Source organism: Hetaerina americana, unplaced genomic scaffold, assembly GCF_022747635.1.
Source record: "Hetaerina americana unplaced genomic scaffold, ioHetAmer1.1.p SCAF_7, whole genome shotgun sequence".
Classification (NCBI taxonomy): Eukaryota; Metazoa; Arthropoda; class Insecta; order Odonata; family Calopterygidae; genus Hetaerina; species Hetaerina americana.
Genome location: NW_027287316.1, coordinates 29,094,326 through 29,121,192, shown reverse-complemented (window position 1 = coordinate 29,121,192; position 26,867 = coordinate 29,094,326). Strand labels below are relative to the sequence as shown.

The 26,867-nt window shown below is 37.7% G+C and overlaps 1 protein-coding gene across 1 annotated transcript in view; it reads left to right on the top strand.

The window, feature by feature from the left end:
- Nucleotides 1–25,808, top strand: part of LOC139696403 (endochitinase-like) — a 40,874-nt gene extending 15,066 nt beyond the window's left edge. The window contains exons 2-11 of the mRNA XM_071595153.1: nt 9,847–9,926; nt 10,537–10,736; nt 12,517–12,682; nt 13,281–13,503; nt 13,793–13,916; nt 14,689–14,886; nt 15,055–15,136; nt 17,108–17,319; nt 24,295–24,609; nt 25,608–25,808. Coding sequence (XP_071451254.1) covers nt 9,866–9,926; nt 10,537–10,736; nt 12,517–12,682; nt 13,281–13,503; nt 13,793–13,916; nt 14,689–14,886; nt 15,055–15,136; nt 17,108–17,319; nt 24,295–24,609; nt 25,608–25,733 — 1,707 coding nt within the window. The 5' untranslated portion in view covers nt 9,847–9,865 and the 3' untranslated portion in view covers nt 25,734–25,808. The remainder of the gene's footprint in view (nt 1–9,846; nt 9,927–10,536; nt 10,737–12,516; nt 12,683–13,280; nt 13,504–13,792; nt 13,917–14,688; nt 14,887–15,054; nt 15,137–17,107; nt 17,320–24,294; nt 24,610–25,607) is intronic.
- Nucleotides 25,809–26,867: the final 1,059 nt, after the last annotated feature.

Here is a 26,867-nt window from a genome sequence, read left to right as displayed (position 1 = left end):
TGCATTTACGAAAGATTTCCAGTTAAATAGCTGAAATTACGGGGCAATGATCGCCCTCCACCTGGTTTAATTTCCTGGATACCACAAGATAATTATACTGAAACTTTAACCGTTGGAGAATATGCAAGAGGGCCAACTTCATAGCACAATGCACACGCTCGCATAATTACTTGAAACTTTCTTAAACTAATTTCGTCTTATAACATATCCTGAACCAAAAACATTTTCACACTCAATACTTAAATTAAAATTTCCTTAAATTTGCTCGTCTTAAACATCATGCGTATCTATCAATAAAAGTAAGGAAACATTCTTAATTTACTTAATATATTTTTTAACTTGCCGCTGAAAACATATCTTATGGCCTTAAAAATCGCCCTAAGCCTGTTTTGCCCCCGTGAAGATTCTCGCGGGAACTCTTTCCCTAGCTTTCTGTCAAGTTAAGACGTCTATTTATATCATTATCGGGTCAGGGAGAAACATAACTGTCTCAGCGTAAAAGGCAGCGAAAAGTCATCTGGCAAGAGAAAAAGCCACCCGACCACTTCCTTATGAACCGTGTTATTTCGAGAGCAATTTCTTTTTTTTACTCTTTGTGTAACTTGATGCAAAAAGTCAGGATTCCGGAGATCCCCGTAACTGTTCGCCTACTTAGCAAACACGGTAACGACTACCGCTTACAAGTTCTCCGTTAAGTGGAGAGAGCCATTGAAGGGAGAGAGGTTTTTTAGCTCTACAAACAAACAAACGATTCTCGTCAAACTAAAGTGGAGTTCTAATACTACGATCGCGTCAAAAAAGTCAATTGTGTCCGCGTTAATCCAGTGAGAAAAAAGTGACATCAAAGAAGTAATCATTTAAAACAATAGTAAATATGCAGATCTTTCCAACAATAAATAAAAATGCTTCGCGACATTATGTATAACGTTAATTGATATGACTGAGCACATGTGTTCCTATACTTAGTTTCGTGCAACTACTTGGCTTTATAATTTATATTTCATTGCCAAGACCGTATGAAATATGCTTTAGCAAGCGAATATAATGCCAAACGAAAAAGAAAAGCCACTCGTATATAGATCCTGCACACATTAGTAATTGTACTCACTATTAGAAATATTTCTTAAGAGTTATTGGAACTCAGCAATTACTACTAATAATAATCAATTCTGATAGGATGTATATTACCATTAGAACTTCATTGTGAAATTGATATCTGATAGGAATTGGAGAAATATACAAATATTCACACCTGCTTAAAATTATACGCATTCTAATATAGAAGGTAAAATCATTTCGACACCTTCGTGACATAATGTAAACGCGTGTTTCGTATAATTCCATAAAAAAAACATATTACGACCTTTGACTGTGGCCACGAGGCTACGGATGTATTTTTTAATATGAGGACCCAAAAATCGGAAGTCCAGCCTCTGAATCTCATTGTGCCCATACTAATTAAGATAAAATACTTCCTAAATAGTAAGTAATTTATTCAAGTTATGTTGCTTATTCATTACAAACAGTACATGCAGTATACCTGATATATCCCAGCAACGACATAAGACTTCAAAAATCCAAATACATTTTTTACACACGCTTAAATCTCGTTTGTGAAATTCTACTCACACCTACAGGCGCGAACTCCACTGTTTTACCTTATTCGCATAGAGATACGTATAATGGCCGCGATTCTTCGGATTTCAATTGAAAACAACTATCGAGGGGAGCAACGGTATAAATTCTAGTAGTCTCTCCTGCACGCGAAGTAAACATACGAGCACTGCAGACACAACTCAAAGTGGGAGAGAGGACACATCGCAAAGGTGATAAGGTACGCAGCCGCTTGGAATACTAGCATTTACGCGCCTGCACATTTGCATCCTCTATGTATAAACCATTTCCATTGGCGTGCATCGAATTCGTAAATTATAAAACGTACTTTCGTAACTGTGTTTTTATGCAGCCTTAGGAGGATGCTTGAAATATCGAACGGTGTGAACCAAAAGAAACAGTTATTAGAATTGAGAGTAATTAGAATTTTGTTCTCTCATTGCTCCACCCATTAATATTCTACTTCTTGAAGGGAAATCTGAGTAAATTAGAGCTCAATAGACAATTAATTCCTCTTTAATTCGGATTACAGAGACATCTCTACCATTTAGAGCAAAATACTACCTAATTCTTTGCCGTTATATCAATCAATCAACGAGCAATCTCGAAAGGTCCTGCCGGAAGGCAATAGGAAAAAGAGACCTGATCTCTGTCTTGTCACCCTAATCGTCGCCGACAGTTTGGAGTGAAACTTTTAGTTTTGCACAGTTATTCTTAGATGTATTTCCATTATAAAATCAGCAGATAAGTGATATCTCTATCATAAATTAGAAACAATGTCATCAGTGCGGCAGGACACACAAATCAGGTTAGGCTAGTACCTCTAGGAATTCGAGTATCAGAATTGCAACGGAACTGACGTGTGATAGGTCGGATTCCGAAAATATTCTCTAAACCATTAACAGTCTAGAGGGTAGAGCATGCTACAGTAGTTCTACTTCAGCTATTGGTCAGGAGAGTCCCAGATTCAAGTCCCGAGGGACGAATTTGACAATCTCATCTAAAATCCAAGCAGTGCGATTCCCTGGTTACGAGAGCTTGGAGATAAAAAGACTGATGGTACAGGTAAAGGATTTGGAACTCTGAAAATAGACTCTGGACCGCAAACCTACTCTGAACGCACAAATATTGAACGCATCAAGGCTTACTATGGGACGAGCTCCACCCTTACGTAGTCCAAACCTTTCTTGGTGGTGATCTGATTCATGGAGGGTATAAATTTCATTTTTTTCGATCATTAAATTGAAATCTTACCCGATTTACGGAGGAGTAAATGGTTTCTGTTTTAAATGGAGTTTTCCTCTGCACATTATCTTAGTAAACAGAGATTACTATAACGGTGTAGAACGTTCACGAGGCAAATGAATTCCTGAATATAACTTAATCAACTGAATTCCTCAAAAATTCTTTGTCATGATCCCGAAACTAAAGACTGTAGCCATGCATGAGGATTCTATTTAATTAGAGTGGAAACGATGCAACCATTATTGTAGGTGGAACTTCAACTGTGTATGTAAATCGTGTATTAAATACTCTTTCTCCCTCATTCTGGAAAATAAGACGACTTGAGCATTGAATTATAACAATTTTTTCCTTTATGGCGAAGCAGTTACCTATTGATGTTCGATTAGTGACAGCAATACGAGCATATGAATTCCTACATTGTGGGAAAAATAAATATTTTCTTTGTTGAATAAATTCATACATTATAATTTAAGCTTACATTAAGACACTGATGCATAGTAAATACTTAGATATAGTAAATAAGTTCTAATAAAGGATAAATGGAAGTAGGATTTGAACCAGAAAGCCCAAGGAGGCCTCAAGAGCGGTTCAAAAGAGTCCTATATCTATTAAGCTTGGGGTAGGGGGCGCAAAATAGCTGCCAGTGGCGCCAACTTTTCATTCCAATCCGCCAAATGCCCTCACTTCGCGAGTGCCCTCCAAATTTTTACCCTCCCCAAGTGATCTGGCTATCAAGCCACGTAATATCTCCTTCTGATCTCTTGTCTGCATCAAAAGATGTCACATGTGGACGGATACTTTGGAATTACGCCTGGCAGTAGTATCTGCTTGCCAGAGCTTTTTTTAATAGCAAGGGTCCATCTACGGCAAAGTGGAAGAGGAGGGAAGGACTAGAAGAAAGAGCGAAGAGATTGTGAGTGGGCATAAGAAAGGAAGAAAAAGTCCCGTTTGGCAGTCTTTGGTCCCATGTCCCTTAAACCGGTTCAAAAGTCAGAGCATTCCCTTTTTAAAATCGGGCGCCGTCGGGAGTCGGCGGTCACCCCGCGGAGGCGGGTTGCTGCGATGAGCAGGGAAGGGACGGGAAGGGTGGACGGGTGGAACCGATGAAGGGGAGGATGGGGGGCGAAGGGGAAGGTTTATGGGGGGAGTTGACCGTGGGAGGGTTAGGGGGGTAATGCGCGGAAAGAGGCGCCAAAAAAGGTTGGCGACGGGAAAACGACTCACAAAAATCGAGGATGAGTCGATAGAATTGGTTGCGAACTCGCTCGCGAAAAATTGCTACGCGATACTCGAGTAAACTATGAATGTGTGACAGCACCCAAGTGCTGAAACTCTTCTTTATAAGAGGCCCACTATTGAGGAAAAGTTCACCATTAAACTATTTCCTTGCTCGGAGCAAAGAGATGATAAACAATGAGGGTCCCTTAAACTGTAGTGGCGTGGTAACCGAGTGGGTATAGTGCCAATGACTAGAGGGTACTGGGCTTGAACCCCGCCGATGACCCAGGGCATTCTCAGGAAGAAGGGAAGTAAACCCTGAATATGTAAAATGAACGCACCTAACGGCCTGATTTGCAATGAGATCCACCTTAACATGGAAATTAAGTCTTCCCAGAGTATGCATTCCAGTAACGGTCTTCATACGTTTCCACTTTTTCCTCGTAAGCTCCTACCGCACTGATTTATTAGGAATCCTTCGACTGATTTTTTCAAGCTAACAAACCAACCAAGGTACGAGAGTAGAAAAGGATCATGTTAGATAGAGTATTTTAAGGGTCGGTAGAGGGAATAATACTACAACATATAGTTGGGTTGTTTCTTGGACGGGAAATGCGCAGTGGTAAATTGGCAGACGTTATATACAATGCTACGCCCAAAATTACGATGAATTTTCTATTCGTGTTAAAATCGATATTTGTTTAGTACATTTCATAATATAGAGCTTGCGATGATGGTGGAATTGGGGCTCTTAACAGTAAAAACGGAAGCGTATTTCAAAATTCAGGCGATAATTTTTAAGGATTCACGGACAAGGAAATTTCAAGACGGAAATGCCATCTCGGTGTTCAAGGGCAAGTTATTGGAGCAGATGTGGCACGTTCCGCTCTGGGCAAGAAAAGTCGAGTAAATTCATCCGTTCTTCAGGTACAACATTAGCTGTGAAACTAAGCGAATTACAGCACAAGAAAATAGGAAATTCGAAGGGATACTTTTGACGGACAAATCTACACATTCGCATTTAAAAATCAACAAAACTCTTTTACAAATTTAGAATGGAAGCATTCATTTTTGGGTAGTCTATTAACTTCCCTGGCCATTCCCTGAATTTCATTGAATAATTTACAGTAATAGGAATTGACTCCTGGCCTCCATACTTATGATGTAGGAACCTTTAAACCAATTAAGTAATAAAGTTATGGTCTTGCCGGTTACATATCCTTTGCAAAAGGAATTAAACAACTTTGATGTCTTGAAAAATTTACTAATCTTACGCCAAAATTATTTTAAACCCAAAGGAGGCATGTATTTGGATGTAATAACGTAAATTTCAGTAATACTATGCACCAGTATTTTAGAATTTGAAAATTAAAATGATTTGAATTTCCTTTTTGAACAGTTGAGATATTAGTTCAAATATTTACACGCTCAAATACCTTATCATCTTCACCATTTGTATATTAGTGATCATCATTAGTATTTCAATCCTGAGACTGTTTGCTGCAGTCCTCCATTCTTTTTTACTCATCTTTAATTCTCTCACCCCTTATAACTTTTATAACTTGACCCTTCTTAATTTATCCTATTTCTTTCTTAATCTTCCTCTCGGGATTTTCCCTTCTTTTATATTTCCACACGTATTAGCAATATTTGAAAAATATTCGGGGGTAATTTCGGGAAGGAGGCCATAAAGGATCGCCGGCATAAATTACTAAGGACGCGGCAGAGGGAAAAATTAGAAAACAACTATTTACTTCCTAGTGGAAAGAGTTTTCACTTGGAGAAACTTTTGAAAGAATAGTTGTGACGCACTGCGCATATATATTCATCCAAACCACCCCAAATCCACAAACCGTGCATTAAAATTCATTACAGGAGCCTTACAGAACGATTCGTTTACAGTGCCGTTCCAAAGGTCGATCGGGCACGATGTAATATTCTGTCAGCCGAACCAAGTCTTGTTGTCAACGCAAGGAAGCATTTGGGTAGGATAGGCGCCCGTGACCTTGAGCGGGCCACGTCGGATTTGAAAAGGTAGGAAGAACTTACGCGCGGGCGTGGTCAACACAGCGGACACCCACTTTTAAACTCCCAGGAGGCACGCGTGAATCCCGACCGCAGGACCCTGTAATTATTGATGTAGTTACACTGAAGAATAATTACTTCATGATTTCCTCGAGGCTTCCGATTTTTTTTTAAATTCCACAATTACACACGCCTTAAACGATTTCCCTTGTTTTTGGATATCATTAATTTCTCGGATACAACATAATTTTTTATGATTTTCAGCATATTCTCTTAATGATGCTGTAAATATCGGTCAATTAATATTAATGGCGATACATCATTTTCAGCGAAGTTAAAATATTCGCATTCCACATTAGACCACACCAAATTCAACAAGCGCGTGCCCATTCTTAAAAGACGCCAATTTCAGTGAAAATACATTGTCTTGAAACAAAATCCAAATTACGAGAGCTTATTTGCAATGAAATCTTGAACATGAAATCAGGTAAACCCATACGGGCGTGTGGTTTTGCCTGATTTCACCCACCAAGTGAAGACATTCATCGATTGACGACCAAAAAAACAACATTTAATGCTGGAAGAGAGCGCGGTTACGTACCTAAAGGCCGATTCATTCTCACGATTATTCATCCACAGAAAAAGCGCAACTGATTATTTCCAAAAGCCTCAAGCATTTGAAGTCTGGCTTAGATTTCAAAGAAATTTGCCGACAAAAATAAATTAAAAATACTTCTCTTGTTGAAGAAACTATTGCAACAAAAAGAAATATATAGAAAAGATATGATTGCGAGAATATCAGAGTGCAAAAATCTTTCCGGCCTAGGAGAATAATATTTCCAACGTTTATTTTGCGTATTTATGCGCGCATCAGAAGTCGACTCTACTGGCGTTATTGTTGCGGCATTTCTTACGTTTTTTTTAAAATAGGAATTAAGCTAAATTGAAGGGCGTCTGCGCGAACAAACATCAAGATTACTTTGGGGTGCAACACGCTCAACCGAAAAAACTTTAAACAGTATTTATCATAAAAACTTTGAAAATAATAATGAGTACTTATTTTGATATGAGGAAACATGTCTCAATGTTGTTCTCTCAACTTTTTCTAAATTTTCTTCCTCCGTTTTCGTAAGCAGAATGCCATTATTTAGGACACACTATCACTAGGTCAAATTATGAGTACAGAAAATACTTTCAGCAACATCTTTTTCGAACAGATTGGTATTTCTTAAAACAAAGGCAACAGGATCCTAGGGAGTTCTTGACATTTTTTCAAGTACTAATCACGCTGCTTTTGAAGCGAGCATTAAAGATAAAATTATAAAAATTCCTACAAGTCCTTAAAAAAACTACGTGATTACTAAACGTGTTAAACAATATATTGCACGATAATTCATTTCAGGACTTTTATATGGGTATAATTTGATGAGTATAAATATTTTTAAATCTCTACGATTATTTTGATGTCACTGTGTATATATCAACTTGTAGTACATATATACCCATAACATACCCATACATACAAGGTTCAAGCTGATATTAATTTCTTCGTAAGATCTGCAAATATTTTTACAGTGGAAAAATTGCACACACGACCATCGGATGTATTGTTTTACCTTTGCAACGACGGTGCAGTTTGTCGTGTCTGGTTACGTGAGGTCACTTAATTACCGCTCTAGATTTAATCCGTATCATCCTGCATGATATAAGCAAGAGAGAAAAACGCTTTATGAAATTCACCATTTGACTTTTTCACTCCACGGTCAAAACCCCCCGAAGCTCTCTCTTCCGAGTAAAAAGGGATGAAGACACTGGATGGAAACGTGGGAAGGGACGATGGAAGGTTATCCCTTCATTCGTTATTCAAAACGGATACTCTCCACCTCTCATCCTCCCCACCCATCCACCCGCTTAGGTCAGTTACCTCGGCCGAAAACCGGAAAAAATATATAAAGTAAAATGTCAAACTCGACCCGCCCACTCCAGATCCCCTTAAATCTCCCGCATCCAGTTAACTTTTTTTACATTATGCCCTTCCTTTTTCCCCATTCTTCGTCGCCCAGACAAAAAATCGAGCTCGGGAACAAAATCAAGGCCGTTCGGGACGTGTCCACGAATATCCCGGTAGCTGTAGACGCCTCAACGACAATTTCGGTGGTCATTAATAGGACTGGTACAGGAGCAATCAATTTATTATGGAGTTGGAGATCTCAACGGGTGTCTAAACTACCACCCAGGGTCTTCTTGGCGGTAATTCCGTCTATGAAGAATTTTAAATGAGAGTACATTTTCTTTCACGATAAACGGATAATAAGGGGGAGCACAACTGTAATTCGTTCAGATTGAAACGCGAGAAAATAATTTGAAAAATCACCTCATGCTGAAGCTTTGACCCACGGGAGAAAAAACGATCGCGCTTTTACGAATATTGAAGAAGACGGATAATAACCGTTATCCACGGAATGACACCACATAATTATCTCAAAGCATACCAAGGAGAGAGTTAGAATACTCTTTACACTTTTCTTCACGGCTGATATGGTTAATGTCGAAGAACATTATGGGAAGTAGAGCTAATAAAATCATACGGCGATCTTAACTTCACTTGGAAAGAATAATTGCAAAAAAATCGTGCTTTCAGGAAATCTGTTGAACAATCAAAACTATGTACGTCAAATTCAGAATAAAAATTATAATTCAAACAGAAATGATATATGAAATTCCACAGTTCCTTTAATAAATCATTGAGCGTGATTTTCTTAGGCCAAATCACATTTTAAATGCAAATTTTTTTAAACATTCACTTAATTGGACCTCGTGTTCCATAATATACAAGAAAAGTCGCAATATTAGTGGCAACAGCTAATACGCTACGTGAAGGAAAAACATCTTTGAATTAAGATAGTTTATTTGGGAATGTTTGGGTGATAGAATTATGGTGGAGTTGCATTAATCGTATTACACCCAGGCAATCAGATATAAAGATCAGTGGCTACAGAGGCCCAATCAGGGCCCAGTGAATGAAAACTGAACCCTTGGCGTACCTCAAAAAGAGAATAGCACTTAATACAATCCGCAGACCCCAGCAAGGCTCACAATAGTGACTCTATAAAATTTTTCCATAAGGGATCTGCCAAATGAAAGATGCCCATAAATGTTCAGAAGCTGTGATTTGGATAACTTTTAATACATATTAAATGGAAAATTCACTGAATAACATATATTCTATTTTAAAGTGGTAATTTAATAATTTGAATTAGATAACTCAATGGTAGCAGATCAGGAAAACCTCTAAAGGATGTAGGAGGAGGAAATTTTCATATATGTTTGAGCAAAAATGAATACTAAATTTAAAAATAATCGCATTTCATCCTGCAGTAAATGATTTTATGCTTACGTTAAACAAGGTGTGCAAAGGAATTTTTAATTCGAATCAAACCAAAAATAATCCACAAGGGAGTTTCTGAATGGATCTTCCTTATTCTATCCCCTGCAACTGAGTAGCAGTTAATACCATAATTTGGTTGTTTGATGCCAATGACTCAAACAAAATAGCCCATGGTTACATTTTAGTGAGAAGAATGTTTTTAGATGAATTAGTAATACCAAAATAAACATATCATTATGGAAAGAAATGTAACTTGATGGCTTCTTATCAGCATCAAGGCAATGAGCTGACATGAATTTTACACATATTACCTTCATAAGATCTTATCACTAAAATAAGCTTATTTATATTCACAGGTGGCCAGACATTGCCAAAATGGAGAGAAGCAGACTGATTTGGACACTAGCTGTCCTATTTGTGATATCAGTACAATTTGGTAAGTTCGACAAAAAGATAAAGTAGGAAAATATGATTCTGATTGTTGAGTAGAATAATTTGTACATTCTTCAATGCTAATAAAATTACTGCATGAGCAATATTGATAAGAATAAAGCAGACTCCAATAGTGAGCAATGAAATAAACCAATATTTCAAAAAAATTCAAGGCCATTCATTGTGTACTGAAGGAAAGCATTTAATGAAGAATTTGCCAAAGACTGCTAATTCTAGAATGTCATATTTTACTCATTGTTAGTATGATTCATGTTTCCATAAAACAATCCATACCAACTATGGAGCATTTTTTTACTTCTGCCATTAATGTATGAGATAAGCAAGAGAAACTAAAATTTTCAAAAAGTCAATTTAAAAATTGCAGAAAGACACTACAGTCATGTTTGCACTAAAACAAGTAAAAATATGTATATATTTGTCAACCTTCCACTTATTTTGTGTGTTTCCACACCACTCCTATTACATCAGGTTAATTTGGAATAATATACTACATTAAAAACATTTTGAGGATAAGAACTCCCTTAATTAAAAATTATATCCCAACCCCTGAGTTTGAAAAAAAGTAATCAAATTTGCTTCCTGACCATCTACAGGTGAAGCAGCTCCAGAGAGCAAACAAAGTGATGACAGGTCTGCTCGGATTGTGTGCTACTTCAGTAATTGGGCCATCTACCGCCCTGGAATTGGAAAATATGGCATAGATGATATGCCCTCTGAGATGTGCACCCATGTAATTTACTCCTTCATAGGAGTGTCCAACGTCACCTGGGAAATCCTCATTTTGGACCCCGAGGTACACTACTGGATGGATATCAAGCATGTAGAATCTGTCAATGGATTGGGATCATAAAATTCTGTTTACTCCTACTGTTACTAACCTTTAGAACATATCCACTGGAAGCTTAGTTTTTCCTCCATCTAATTTTAAGATCTGCAGAACTGCTGAGAATAAGACTGCTCTCTCAGGTATTTTCAGAAGCAGATGCTCCAGGGGTTAATGATATGCTACAACATATCTGCATCATGCTCAGGCAGTTAATCATGTTTACTGAAACTCCTGTGACAAAGCATGATTTTTCAATATTTTAGAAAATATTTAATTTTGTTAAATTATTATTTTAAACCATATGCACATTTGTAAAAGAAAAACATGCAAAAGTTGCTTACAGAGATATATGTAGGTATATATTAGTTAATATTATGATAATTATAGCATAGTGAATATCAATAGCCCTAACTCTAAGTTTGTGTTATACCTGTGCAGTGTCAGAACATTAATGACATTTAAAAGAACATCTAAAACGAAATGTTCATAGCACAGAATCATTTTTTTACTTTTTACCATAAATGTTATTCAATTGAAAATTTTATGGGTAAAACTTACACATATGTAAGGAATGGCAAATTGAAATACATATGATTTTATTTATTGGTAAACTTATTTAGCTAGACTAAAAAAAATAACATCAATCAATGCAAAAACACATGTAAAACTCAATGGGATTTTTTGTCCATGAAGTAGTATGGTCTAATCAAGTGGCTGGTTGGTAATCAGGGGGTTCAATATAGGTTACTTTCAATCTTCAGCATAGAATTTCAAATGCAGTTCCTTAAAATTAGCATCATCACTCACTTCTTCACCCTACATATTACTGATTAATAGCGATCCTAATTGCTATCAAAAGTGATGCTACAAAAATATACAATGGAATGAGATCCAACAAACAATTAAACCATGGGCCCCATCATGCCCTATCCATTTTTGAGGAAGGCACACTCAAGTGATGACTGTGTAGCAAATTGATTCAGAATCCCTCATACATAAGCATATTTTTTTTATTACAGAGGTTTATCTTGAAGGATCTTGAGTAGCTGATTGATCAAACATTAACATTTCTGACATCTGAGCCTTGAAAAATATAAGGTTCAACAGACTTGTTCCCCAATATTCCCAAACATGCATCAAATGATTGGTGTGCTGATGTTCTTCCTCCATATAAGCATCGGCAGTTTTGGAGATTTCAATGCCTTAATTGGAAACTGAAGCCTTTCCAGTAAAAATCTATCATATTATCAATTTAACATGAATTACAGACTAACTGAATACAAAACCATTCACAGAATGGAACTCGAAAAGGGTGGTCATTCAGGGCATGCATTGAATATGTGATGGATTGAGTTGCTATTCATGTAGAATCCATCAAATGGCATCCCTGGTATTTTTTGATGAAGCACTCTGTCTAATTACACCAAAATCCTATCTCATTTCACAAAGTGCATTTTCGAGAGCCAATTGAGTCATGTCATCATGAGAATATCTATAAGAAAGGGGTAATGACTCTAGCATGATGCAATTGTGAATATAAAGTTTTTACATTATTTTATGCTTGGAATCATTCAGATATGTACTTTTCCGCATAACTTTTCTGACACAAGCTATAGTTTAATCACAATTCCAATTATGCACAGGTTTTCAAATTCATGCATTTTGTAAAATGGAGTTTTGTCCTGATTTGGCTGAGGCTTTATAACCACTATTGCTGATTGCTTGCATTCTGAAACTTTTTCTGCAGATTGATGTTGAACAAGGGGGATTCCAGAACTTTACCAATCTCAGGAATAAGTATCCAGGTCTGAAGACTGAAGTTGCTGTTGGAGGTTGGGGAGAGGGAGGGCGGAAATACTCAGAGATGGTGTCTGTGAAGGCCAGAAGAGATTCTTTTATTCGCAGTGTTGTCGGTGAGTAAAAGCATATTCTTCATCAACTTGTATGGAGAAGTGAGAAATGAAAAACTCCATGGCTTACAGTGGCATGCAAAGCTAAATGTGAAAACAGTCAGTTGCCTATAATCAGCTAAAACAAATCCCAATGAAATTCTTCCATTATGTATTCACCCCTTTAAGTTGTCATAAAAATATGTAATATTATTAGACACTTAGAAATAATTAATTAAATGTTGGTTCATCACTATTCAACACAAATTTACTGAAGGCATGATCAAGGCTAACTGCACAGTAATGGGACCTAATAACATCATTCTGCAAGCTGAAAATCAATATTGTGCCTTGAATTAGATGCCTCACTTCAAGTCTATGCCACAGGATAATTTTTTTTTTACCTTAATATCATATTGTGAAGGAGAGTGATATTAGAATGTTTAAATAAAACATCACATAGCATACTTAAAATGAATTTGAAAATATTTCCTTGCAATGTTTATGCGTAAGCATGAGTTTTTTCTTCAAATTTTATACCATAAAGTAAAGTGAAGTTTGTATATTTATATAAAACATCACTTAGTAACCTTCAAGTAATGCAGAAATAATTTCCTTGCAGAGTTTATGCACAAGTATGGGTTTGATGGCTTTGACCTCGATTGGGAGTATCCTGGAGCAACAGATAGAGGTGGAAAATTAGCAGACAAGAACAATTTCTTCTATTTTGTTGAAGAACTAAGAACAGCATTCCTTGCCGCTGGGAAGGGATGGGAGATAACAATGGCAGTCCCACTGGCTAAGTTCCGTCTACAAGAAGGATACCATGTTCCTGATCTTTGCGAGTAAGACATATTTTAGCCTGTAAATTTTCCTCCCTTATACCTGGGAAAACGCAAATCAGATTTTAAACATAAACTGCTAAATATTGAAAATAATATACAAGTTCACAAAAAGGCCTTGCCTGTACATACCAATACTTATCAGTGATCAAAGATTTAGGTTAGAAAGCATTGGCAGGAAGATATTCTCCTTAGCTATATAAAATTCTGACGGCTTCTCATGAAAATTATATTCAAATTTATTGAATTGTAACTAACAATATTGAAATATTTACATTAATGTTTTCCACAGACTAGTTGATGCAATCCATGTGATGTCTTACGATTTACGAGGAAACTGGGCAGGCTTTGCTGACGTTCACAGTCCACTTTATAAGAGGCCACATGACCAATGGGCATATCAGAAACTCAACGTGGTAAGTATTTAAAAACCATAATGGAGAGCGTAACCTTGAGCAATTTTTGCATCATTAAAATAATATAAGATTACTAACAATAAGTAATGCTTTATCAATACACTAGACATTATGCCAACTCTGATTTCTATATAATCAAAAAGTTGGTAGAATTTGCATGATTGCAAAGGACCAAAGTGACTCTTGTTCATAATATTCGAGTAGAATATTTCAATGACTACTTTTATAACTCAGTAGGTATAATTTTTTCAGAGCAAGGGAATGTTTGCTTTCCCATAAAATTTTTATAACTCCACAAATTTCTTAAGAGTGCCTCATCAATGCCATTTATTCATGTAGCATGCAGTTAGAGAATTCAATTCTATTTATTCATTAATGTCATTTCTCCATGCACAATGAAGTTGATAATTATGCACCAATATTATTTGTGAGAATCATGATGTCTGTAATGACAATATATTACATATTTTTAACAACACTTGATACCTTGCTGTTGTTATTCATGTTAAATGAATAATATTTTAGGAATTTTAGCAAGAGCATTTCAACCTCAAAGCTCTTCCTCATTCAAACAATAAATGTCAATAGACATGAGCCTCTTGTAAATGACTACTGAGTCCTTAGGAATTTACACTGGCTTTCAGCTCATCAAAACAGTTAGGATTGGTCATGAAGCTTTCAACTCGTACTTAATAGTCAAGTACATATCAATTTAGGGAACTGATTCTCTGATAAGCAACTTTTATCAAATCATTTTATTTTTACATCACAGAATGATGGCTTGGAGCTCTGGGTGCAAATGGGTTGTCCTCCAGACCGTCTAGTGGTAGGAGTACCATTCTATGGTAGATCATTTACTCTTTCCACGAGTAACAATGACTACAGCCTCGGGACATACATCAATAAGGAAGCAGGAGGTGGAGCCAAGGGAGAATATACAGCAGCCAAAGGATTCCTCGCCTATTATGAGGTAATGCTAGCTACATCCTCATTTTAAAAGATGTAGTGGTTCTTTTAAAATTAGGATGTAGATTGATATTTATGTCAAGGAGTATTTTCAATGAAATTTGTTCAATTATATCCATTTCTTTTTCTCTCCTTATCTGAATCATTCATTTTTTTAAATTTCATTTTACAGATCTGTGAACGAGTGGACAAAAAGGATAGCAACTGGACAAAGAAGTGGGATGACGTAGGTTTCTGCCCATATGCTTATTCTGGTGAGTATTCTTATCTGTAAAATTAGCTGAAAATTAAGACGAACTTTTTCCACTTTCTGCCAACAACCAAACATAACACTGCAGGGATTTCTGAATCCCTCTCCTTGGACTAAAATCTTGATTGTTAGAAATACTTGCATGCTCATATAACCCCTAGAACTATATCTGTGGGTGCAAAAATATTGTTCCTGGTGGAGACATGCAAACCAGGTAGATTGTGGGGTGCAAGACTGAGGTCTTAAGTTGCTCTGTGAAATGACTGAAAAAATAACTCAACCTTAGAGACAACCTTGTAAAACACATTGCCATTTCAGTAAATACTATTGAGGAAGGCATTGGTAAAAAACCTTAATCACTCTACCAAACTAACCAACATGAGTGACACAAACATTAAGAAGTCCAGACAAATACAATATAAAACTCAGAGGGGCAGTTTCATAAGTGTGGGATGACACTCAATGAAAAGGAATTTAGGGATGAGGCTTTGGAAATAGCAGGAAGGTCAAGTTAAACATTTAATCTAAATGACATATATTACAGTGGGTAGAATAGATCAACTACGAAGGAAGCTGTTTTAGAAAAAGATAGGCCAAGTGGTAAGGACATAGAAAAAAGAACTGCATTGGAAAAAAATGCTTTCTGAAATCAGGAGGAGGTACAGACAGGGATAATAATGAAAACATTGGTGCAACAATTCATACCGATATTATATTTGTACAGGTCTGAAAATTGATTTTTGAACCAAGAGAATGTGCAGACTAGAGACTTAATTGATGTGGGTCAGGATAAAATTGATATGAATGGCAAAAAACAAACAAGTTTGTGGCATGTTAGAGTATGCTGGGAGAAATTTAAAAAAAAAGCAGGGGAAGGTTGATGGAGGGCATTAGTGGCAATGGAATGGTGATGAATGATGGGATGAAAAATGTTGGGCAAGCAAGGTAAATAACAAAAGATTAGACATGTTGGACAGTATGAAGGGGCAAAGGAACTGTGGAGTTAAGAATTACATTCTGTAGAATAGGGTATTACTGTGTACGAGTCATTCTATGTAGATCTTAGAGGTGCAGTAGTGGTCCTTAGCTGGTGGACTACTGTTAACAATCCTTAATTATTTTATTAAGAACTTGCTTATAAGAATGGTGTTCACTCTTGATAACACAAAGGTAGGGAATTATAACTTAGATATGAAAATTAGATTCAGAAATCATCAAAATTCTATGGATGCCTAACCTTGCTAATTGTTTTTTATTGTTGCATTTTTCACACCATAACCATAATAACAGTCAAGCTCATAATACAGCACTGCCTTATAACATTACATTCCCACTGTTTCCTCACACAATACACACAGTATTTTATAATATGCTTTCTAATTTCTTTCAAGATTTTAAAAGTCCCATAAAAATTTCTCTAAATTATTTATATTAAAATTTATTGTCCCGATTCTGTTTAAAAGTGGCTTTTGTGGTTAGAAGCAAGATATGATTGGGAACATACCTTAAATGGGAGACTACCAAGATAAAAAATATTAATGCTTAGAATGGGACCTTATGCCATCTCAGATATACCAAAGTACCTTTTGATTGAAAACAATAACAACATACTGCTTTAGAATTTGGAATAAAAAGGAAAAATAAGAACCTGACATCTACTTTTATTTAAAATATGATGTTTTCTGCAATATTAAAAAAAAGATTACATCAAAATTATGAAATGGCTATTGGTCTTTATTAATAGTGGTCAAAAATAGTTTATTTATAAAAATCTACAGTCAAGAGAAAATTCCTGTCCCAATAGCATTGGTTTCAAATGAATATGTAAAAAATTAATACATGGAAGGACATACTTTCCCACCCACCAGCAATGCATTGAAAAATATTTAGTATGCACAAAGGAATGATTTTTCAAAGGAATTGCATGCTTTAACATCCCTATTTTTACCTAATTTCAAACTTGTTTATCGCATAGGCACTCAATGGGTTGGATATGAAGACAAGAAGAGTTTGCAGATTAAAATGGACTGGATCAAACAAAAGGGATATGCTGGAGCAATGACATGGGCCATTGACATGGATGACTTCCATGGCGTCTGTGGAGAGGTCAACCCACTCATTAAAGTCCTTCATCAGAACATGAAGGATTACAAAGTTCCTATTCCCACAGTCACAACCACGCCAAGGGTGAGTTGACAAAATAATTGAATAATTTAGATAACCAAATGGTTTTTTTAGTTTTTAAACATTTTTCCCATTTGTTTTTCCAATTTCACTAAGGATTTTTACTGTGCCAACTTAAGGAACTAAGAGTATATGGTTAATATATATGTATAATATTTTTTATATATATAGCTATATTTATGTATAAATATATATATACATATAAATATACATATATATATATATATATATATATATATATATATATATATATATATATATATATACATTCAAACACGAAATCCCGCCAAACGGCGAATAAATACTCATATATACAGAAACAGATATAAGGAAAAGGGATAGGAACACATATAAAGGACGAACACAACAGAGGTGGGGAAGGCGGAATCGAACGGATCACAAGAGTAAAAATATTTCCTCAACCGGGACTCGAACACCGGATCTTTCCACTTGCCGGGCGGATGCTCTTAACCACTTGAGCTATCGAGGATAGTCAATTTACCCTGAGATCCGTGGGTCTAATATGTCGCCAAGCGCCCCGATTCTTTCAGCCAAGAGATGGCGTCAGGGGGCAGTTTCACCCACCAAAGGAGAAATAGACAATACACAAGGAAAGGAAAGGACAGTGGGTTAGAATTCATACAACATCATACAGGAAAGGAACAGTGCGTTTCGTGGCACGCATAGCCAGAAGAAAGAGATGAGCCACATTGGCCAAATACACATTCAAACACGAAATCCCGCCAAACGGCGAATAAATACTCTTATATACAGAAACAGATATAAGGAAAAGGGATAGGAACACATATAAAGGACGAACACAACAGAGGTGGGGAAGGCGGAATCGAACGGATCACAAGAGTAAAAATATTTCCTCAACCGGGACTCGAACACCGGATCTTTCCACTTGCCGGGCGGATGCTCTTAACCACTTGAGCTATCGAGGATAGTCAATTTACCCTGAGATCCGTGGGTCTAATATGTCGCCAAGCGCCCGGATTCTTTCAGCCAAGAGATGGCGTCAGGGGGCAGTTTCACCCACCAAAGGAGAAATAGACAATACACAAGGAAAGGAAAGGACAGTGGGTTAGAATTCATACAACATCATACAGGAAAGGAACAGTGCGTTTCGTGGCACGCATAGCCAGAAGAAAGAGATGAGCCACATTGGCCAAATACACATTCAAACACGAAATCCCGCCAAACGGCGAATAAATACTCATATATACAGAAACAGATATAAGGAAAAGGGATAGGAACACATATAAAGGACGAACACAACAGAGGTGGGGAAGGCGGAATCGAACGGATCACAAGAGTAAAAATATTTCCTCAACCGGGACTCGAACACCGGATCTTTCCACTTGCCGGGCAGATGCTCTTAACCACTTGAGCTATCGAGGATAGTCAATTTACCCTGAGATCCGTGGGTCTAATATGTCGCCAAGCGCCCCGATTCTTTCAGCCAAGAGATGGCGTCAGGGGGCAGTTTCACCCACCAAAGGAGAAATAGACAATACACAAGGAAAGGAAAGGACAGTGGGTTAGAATTCATACAACATCATACAGGAAAGGAACAGTGCGTTTCGTGGCACGCATAGCCAGAAGAAAGAGATGAGCCACATTGGCCAAATACACATTCAAACACGAAATCCCGCCAAACGGCGAATAAATACTCTTATATACAGAAACAGATATAAGGAAAAGGGATAGGAACACATATAAAGGACGAACACAACAGAGGTGGGGAAGGCGGAATCGAACGGATCACAGGAGTAAAAATATTTCCTCAACCGGGACTCGAACACCGGATCTTTCCACTTGCCGGGCGGATGCTCTTAACCACTTGAGCTATCGAGGATAGTCAATTTACCCTGAGATCCGTGGGTCTAATATGTCGCCAAGCGCCCCGATTCTTTCAGCCAAGAGATGGCGTCAGGGGGCAGTTTCACCCACCAAAGGAGAAATAGACAATACACAAGGAAAGGAAAGGACAGTGGGTTAGAATTCATACAACATCATACAGGAAAGGAACAGTGCGTTTCGTGGCACGCATAGCCAGAAGAAAGAGATGAGCCACATTGGCCAAATACACATTCAAACACGAAATCCCGCCAAACGGCGAATAAATACTCATATATACAGAAACAGATATAAGGAAAAGGGATAGGAACACATATAAAGGACGAACACAACAGAGGTGGGGAAGGCGGAATCGAACGGATCACAAGAGTAAAAATATTTCCTCAACCGGGACTCGAACACCGGATCTTTCCACTTGCCGGGCAGATGCTCTTAACCACTTGAGCTATCGAGGATAGTCAATTTACCCTGAGATCCGTGGGTCTAATATGTCGCCAAGCGCCCCGATTCTTTCAGCCAAGAGATGGCGTCAGGGGGCAGTTTCACCCACCAAAGGAGAAATAGACAATACACAAGGAAAGGAAAGGACAGTGGGTTAGAATTCATACAACATCATACAGGAAAGGAACAGTGCGTTTCGTGGCACGCATAGCCAGAAGAAAGAGATGAGCCACATTGGCTAAATACACATTCAAACACGAAATCCCACCAAACGGCGAATAAATACTCATATATACAGAAACAGATATAAGGAAAAGGGATAGGAACACATATAAAGGACGAACACAACAGAGGTGGGGAAGGCGGAATCGAACGGATCACAAGAGTAAAAATATTTCCTCAACCGGGACTCGAACACCGGATCTTTCCACTTGCCGGGCGGATGCTCTTAACCACTTGAGCTATCGAGGATAGTCAATTTACCCTGAGATCCGTGGGTCTAATATGTCGCCAAGCGCCCGGATTCTTTCAGCCAAGAGATGGCGTCAGGGGGCAGTTTCACCCACCAAAGGAGAAAATAGACAATACACAAGGAAAGGAAAGGACAGTGGGTTAGAATTCATACAACATCATACAGGAAAGGAACAGTGCGTTTCGTGGCACGCATAGCCAGAAGAAAGAGATGAGCCACATTGGCCAAATACACATTCAAACACGAAATCCCGCCAAACGGCGAATAAATACTCATATATACAGAAACAGATATAAGGAAAAGGGATAGGAACACATATAAAGGACGAACACAACAGAGGTGGGGAAGGCGGAATCGAACGGATCACAAGAGTAAAAATATTTCCTCAACCGGGACTCGAACACCGGATCTTTCCACTTGCCGGGCGGATGCTCTTAACCACTTGAGCTATCGAGGATAGTCAATTTACCCTGAGATCCGTGGGTCTAATTCCGCCTTCCCCACCTCTGTTGTGTTCGTCCTTTATATGTGTTCCTATCCCTTTTCCTTATATCTGTTTCTGTATATATGAGTATTTATTCGCCGTTTGGCGGGATTTCGTGTTTGAATGTGTATTTGGCCAATGTGGCTCATCTCTTTCTTCTGGCTATGCGTGCCACGAAACGCACTGTTCCTTTCCTGTATGATGTTGTATGAATTCTAACCCACTGTCCTTTCCTTTCCTTGTGTATTGTCTATTTCTCCTTTGGTGGGTGAAACTGCCCCCTGACGCCATCTCTTGGCTGAAAGAATCGGGGCGCTTGGCGACATATTAGACCCACGGATCTCAGGGTAAATTGACTATCCTCGATAGCTCAAGTGGTTAAGAGCATCCGCCCGGCAAGTGGAAAGATCCGGTGTTCGAGTCCCGGTTGAGGAAATATTTTTACTCTTGTGATCCGTTCGATTCCGCCTTCCCCACCTCTGTTGTGTTCGTCCTTTATATGTGTTCCTATCCCTTTTCCTTATATCTGTTTCTGTATATATATATATATATATATATATATATATATATATATATATATATATATATATATATATATATATATATATATATATATATATATATATGGGCTGACACAATATAACACAAATAGAAAAGAATAGACACATTTAAAAGAACACTCACACCGTAAATTGTTCGAGCTTTCGGCCCTCTCAGAGGCCTTCTTCACTTCTTCAAATTCACTACTTCAGTACACATCAAAGCCACTAACCATCAGCAATACCTACACCACACAAGCTGTCACCCTCAACACACGAAACGCTCGATTCCTAACTCTCTCTCTATCCGCGGACACCGAATTTGCAACACCACAGCCACTCTCAACAAATACCTTGCCAATCTACACCTTGCACTCCTCAAACGCGGTTACCCAGAAAAGTTACTACGAAATAAAATCCACCGTTCCACCCAACCAAACACACCACACAATAACAAGCCCACATCTGACGCAGGACTCAACCTTTGCACCACCTATTACCCCGGATCACACAGACTGAAAACCCTCCTTAAAGAACTGTTTCCAATTTTACATGACAATGACGCGACCTCATCCTTACTACCCCAATGCCCATCTATCGCATACAGACGACCTGCCAATCTCAAAAACCTTCTGAGATCCACCAACCCTTTGGCGCCCCCCCGTGACAAATTTCCCAATATTTCCCCAACTTGCAACCGCCCCCGATGTAAAACCTGTCCTCTTATTATGCCTACTCCCCTCTCCCTACATCCCCTCATAGCCCCCTCACCTCGTTCCCACGCTAATTGCCTCTCAAAAAATATTATTTATCTTTTATCATGCAAGCATTGCACTTCCTTTTACATAGGTGAATGCATTACCCCCTTATCCATCCGAATGAATAATCACCGGTACTCCTGCAATTCTGCCTCACTCTCTTCTCTTCCTATCCCTTCACACGCCAATTCCCACAACCTTTCATTCGACCAGTGTTTTGCTCTAAGCATCCTAGAATCCCTACCTGATTCAGCCACCAACATAGAGGTGAGAACTCGTGAATCCGCCTACATACTATCCTTCCGTTCCTTTAAAATTCCCATCCTAAACCGCCATATTTAATTTCCCTCCCAGCATTCCCTCCACACCTCCCCTCCACGCCCATAGCTCTTTCCCCTCTCCTCTGCAATAGCATATTTTCAGTCTCTCTTGAAGAAGGCCTCTGAGAGGGCCGAAAGCTCGAACAATTTACCGTGTGAGTGTTCTTTTAAATGTGTCTATTCTTTTCTATTTGTGTTATATTGTGTCAGCCCATTATTGTGCCGCTCGTGTGAGTTTTTCCGTACAATCGTTATATATATATATATATATATATATATATATATATTTAGCTATATATATGTATGTGTATATATATATACACGAGGGTCATCCGGAAAGTAGTACCCGTTCGTGAAATAAAGACACAAAAGTAAATATTAACAAACATAAAAAATTTTATTTGAAAGAGGATACTTTAAACTACTTCTCAACATAATCTCCAAGCAAATTAAGGCATTTGTCATAACGTGTGACAAGTTTCTGTATTCCTGCTGCATAGTCCTTCGCCGCCAGCTCATTGAGATACGCGAGGGACCCATCTTGCACAAATTTTTGCATAATGCAGATGGTGTTTAACAATTTCATGAACAATTGTTCGAGAAACATTGGGAAAATGCTCACAGATGTCATCAATTGTGACGCGCCGATCGTTCCTCACGAATTCGTCAACTGAGCTCACCAGTTGGTCTGTAATGACAGACGGTCTCCCCGAACGCTCATCGTCGTGTGTGTTCCCCCTCCCCATGTTGAAGTTGCGACACCACCGCCGAACAGACGACTCGTCCATTACATTGTCTCCATACACCTCCTTTAATTGGCGATGAATATCACATGGGCGAACGTTTCTTGCATTGAGGAATTTAATCACTGCCCTCACTTCACAACTGGCGGCGTTCTCAATTTTTTTAAACATTGTAAACAATCACAGAAACAACACAGGCAATGCTAGCGTCACGCAACTTGGCTCAGAGAAGGCAGACAAGCCACTGAAGCTATCTGACCTCGTCCAGCGGCTACTCGCGTCGTCAGCACTTCATGCGGCACGAACGGGTACTACTTTCCGGATGACCCTCGTATGTATATATATATATATATATATATATATATATATATATATATATATATATATATATATATATATATATATATTTCAACCAAAAACACAGGAAATCAACCCCAAGGTCAGTTTGCTAGGTGATGGCAGAGTTTGCTCAGTGTAATCCCGACAACATGTGATTATGGTTTCCTAGGAAAATCTGGAACCTGAAAAATCACACAGCTTGGGTGGAGCTGATCGTGCCCATGGAGGCCAGGGTGTGAAATGTAGGAGTCCTTAGGTTTGATTTTTTATGGTTATGTATCATGCAAGGGGAAAATGAGTAATCGAATCTTAAAGTCAATATGCCACCATTTTTAGAAGACAATCTGAGCGCTCTATACCTTTCTTAAAGTATTTGTTTCCAATCCATTATCTCCCAAAAATTCATTTACCCTCTTTCTGCAATGGTAGAGGACAATTTCCCTAAATAAATCCTTTATTGATTTGGTTAGCATTCTTTGAACTATGGAAAAAATTGCAGTTTTTATATTATTCCAGATAAAAATGATAGCACGTTGTAAGAAAAGTGCATTTACGATTGTAGTTGTTTAATGATGTGATGGTCCCCAGAATTCAGCTGCACAAGTGGTTTCTTCACAGACTTATAGACAACTTAAAAATGTGGTGCTTTGACCTGAAGGGTCAAGCTGAAAGCTTTGCTTGTTTTCAACCACCCTATAACAATCCATACTAAATATTTTATGCTTTCAATGGCAGACTTACATTTTGTCAAATAAACTTCTGGTCTATCTCTTCTTGAAAGTCTTCAGAATTTATGAATCACCAAAATTGCAAAATTATGATTTCGAATAGCCTGAATAATTCTTTGAATTTATATGCTAATTTTATAATATAAAACATACTCCAATCAGTCAACTTTATCTTTGGATGTCTAGAACCTGAATGTTAAAATAGAGATTTGTGGAAATTTATTAGTACTGATAAATTATAATAGTTCAGTCAAGATTTTTAACTGAAAGACATTATTCTAATGAAAATAGCCGGAGTGGGATCGACCACCTAGCACCACCCCAAGTGGGCCCACACCACCACCAAAACCTACGCGTCCACCTCCACCAACCACTCAAAGGCCAACTACCACCACTTCTGCACCAACAACTGCCAAACCAACAACTACCACCACGTCTGCAGTAACACCATGCCCCGATAAACCAATTGCTCCTGAGAAACCAGAGGCTCCTGAAATGCCAGAGACTCCCCAGAAACCAGATGCTCCTGGACCACAACCACCCGCAAGTGAAGATCCAGACTGCAATGGTACAATGGAGTACTATCCACACCCACAATGCAACAAAGTAAGTTAGAGTAACATTATGAATATGTACATTTACTGACACACAAATTAGTTTCAAAAATAAAGGTCAATGATGCAGACAAATTAGGGTCAATGGGATTATGAAGATTTTCCAAGAGATCTGGTCAACACCAACTGGTGGCTTGCTCTTTCATCATAAAAATATGGTTTAGGGGAAGTTTATCTAATGGCAAAAACGGCTGGAGGTCAATAACCATGAATGATTGGTGCCAACTTGCAATCATCACTAATTCACAAACAATAATGGGTGGACAAATTGTCTAATAACTTTAATAAAGAAAATCTATATTAGCAAAAAAATAAACAGATAATGCCCTTGTAAATTCAAAAATGATAGCACATATCAGTAACGCATACAGATGAGAGTGGAATAAAATTTGAGGGAATAGAAATTTCTCTACAAAATAAATAATCCTCATTATGGATATCCATAAAATCCTCAAATGAGTTTAAATTAATCTAGGTCAAATTATTGTTTTGACAATTATGTTAATTGTCTAATTCTTGTGTTGCATTCTTTAACTCATGATGTACCATGGGAAATCAATATTAATTTATAATGGATTTATGTGCTACAGCAATTAGTTAAAACATAATACAAAAATGCTGCCTAATATGTGCACACCTAGGATTACCAAATGTCTGTTTTTCCTGGACATGTCCTCTTACTAAGAGCATTAAGGGAAGTCAAAGCACAATTTTGACTATTACATAGAATTCTCCATGCATGTATGTAGTGTCAATATTCATACCCTAATACATAAAATTATTGAAAGCTACACACTTTTTGAACATTTCCTCTCGTCTCATATTTCAATTACTTGCCTCCATACCACAGTTAGATCTAAAGATCACATAGCTATTTATTAATATTTATCTAAAGATTATATGCCTATTTATGATAAAAAATTCCATAGCAGTTAATTAAATTTACGATTTTTCAATTAATTTAATTACCATAATTCACTTTTCTTACAGTTTTATCGGTGTAATCATGACAAACCAGTCCTGTTCACATGTGAAAATGGAACCATTTGGAACCCTACTTCCAAGGGATGTGACTGGCCTGGAAATGTACAGAGAGATGACTGCACCATGCCTTAAAATTTTAATTAAAACAATGTAATTTTTTTAAGTGTTAACCTCAATATTTGAGAGCATTTACTATGCTTTGAAATTTAAAACCTGATGTACAATAATGAATGTGTTCCTGCTCAGATAAGTAATAAATGAATCCATTGAAACAAAAAAATTTTTTTTATTCTTATGAGCATATATTTTTCCAAGACTTAACCATGATATCCAACTGCTTGGGAGATGTAGAATATAAATGAACAACTCCTGGATAGTCTAGACTAGATGAAGTAGCAAAATCAAGAAATAAATGTGTCATTAACTCACACTGAGAATTATTCCATTGCATTTTCACGATAACAAAACTAGTGTATTACTAAAACCACAAACCGTATTTATCAAACAAAGGTTAGTTTGATATATGAGGGTAGAGTTCACCAAATACTAAGCTCAATCAAGTGTCAAATTCACACACGGTAGGGGGACCAGTTCTTTTCCCTGTGCCACCAATGGTTTCCCAGGGCGATATGGTACCTAAAAAATCACACAGCTAGGGTGATGCAGAGGGTACCCAAAGGTATCCTTGGGAATGGAACTCCAGGCGGTAGTTGAATGCTCTACCCACTAGACCACCACATCCCCTAACCAACACATTAATGGTAACATATTTCAAAACTCCTCTCAACAGACTCTAATCGAGGTATAAAGGATCCTTCCAAACTAATGGGAGTAATGATTTCACCTTTCTAAGTCACCCCTTCCAGGTAGGTTGAAGTTAAGTTGCCATACAAAAGGTAGTTAAAATAGCTTCTGCTCCTTAGTGAGGTGGCTCTAACGGGATCCAAACATTGGATACCCTCAAGGATGGCCATTCAAAGTGATGCTGTTACATCAGATTCACTGTTAAAGAAAGCAAATGGTACATATCACTTCAACTATTTTTACCATGAAATCTTCATGGATGACAGATAAAAGATACAGCATGTATCCTGGAAAGTATGGGACACATTATACAAGAATGGGGGTAGTTCCCAGCACGTGGAGCATGCCAGGCTTACCTAGTTGTCATCACATGAAACCCTTGCATATTTGAGATAATATATGTAAACAGAGAACAGACTAGAAAGTAAAGCATTTGAATAGGAACTAGGAATGATAGATTCA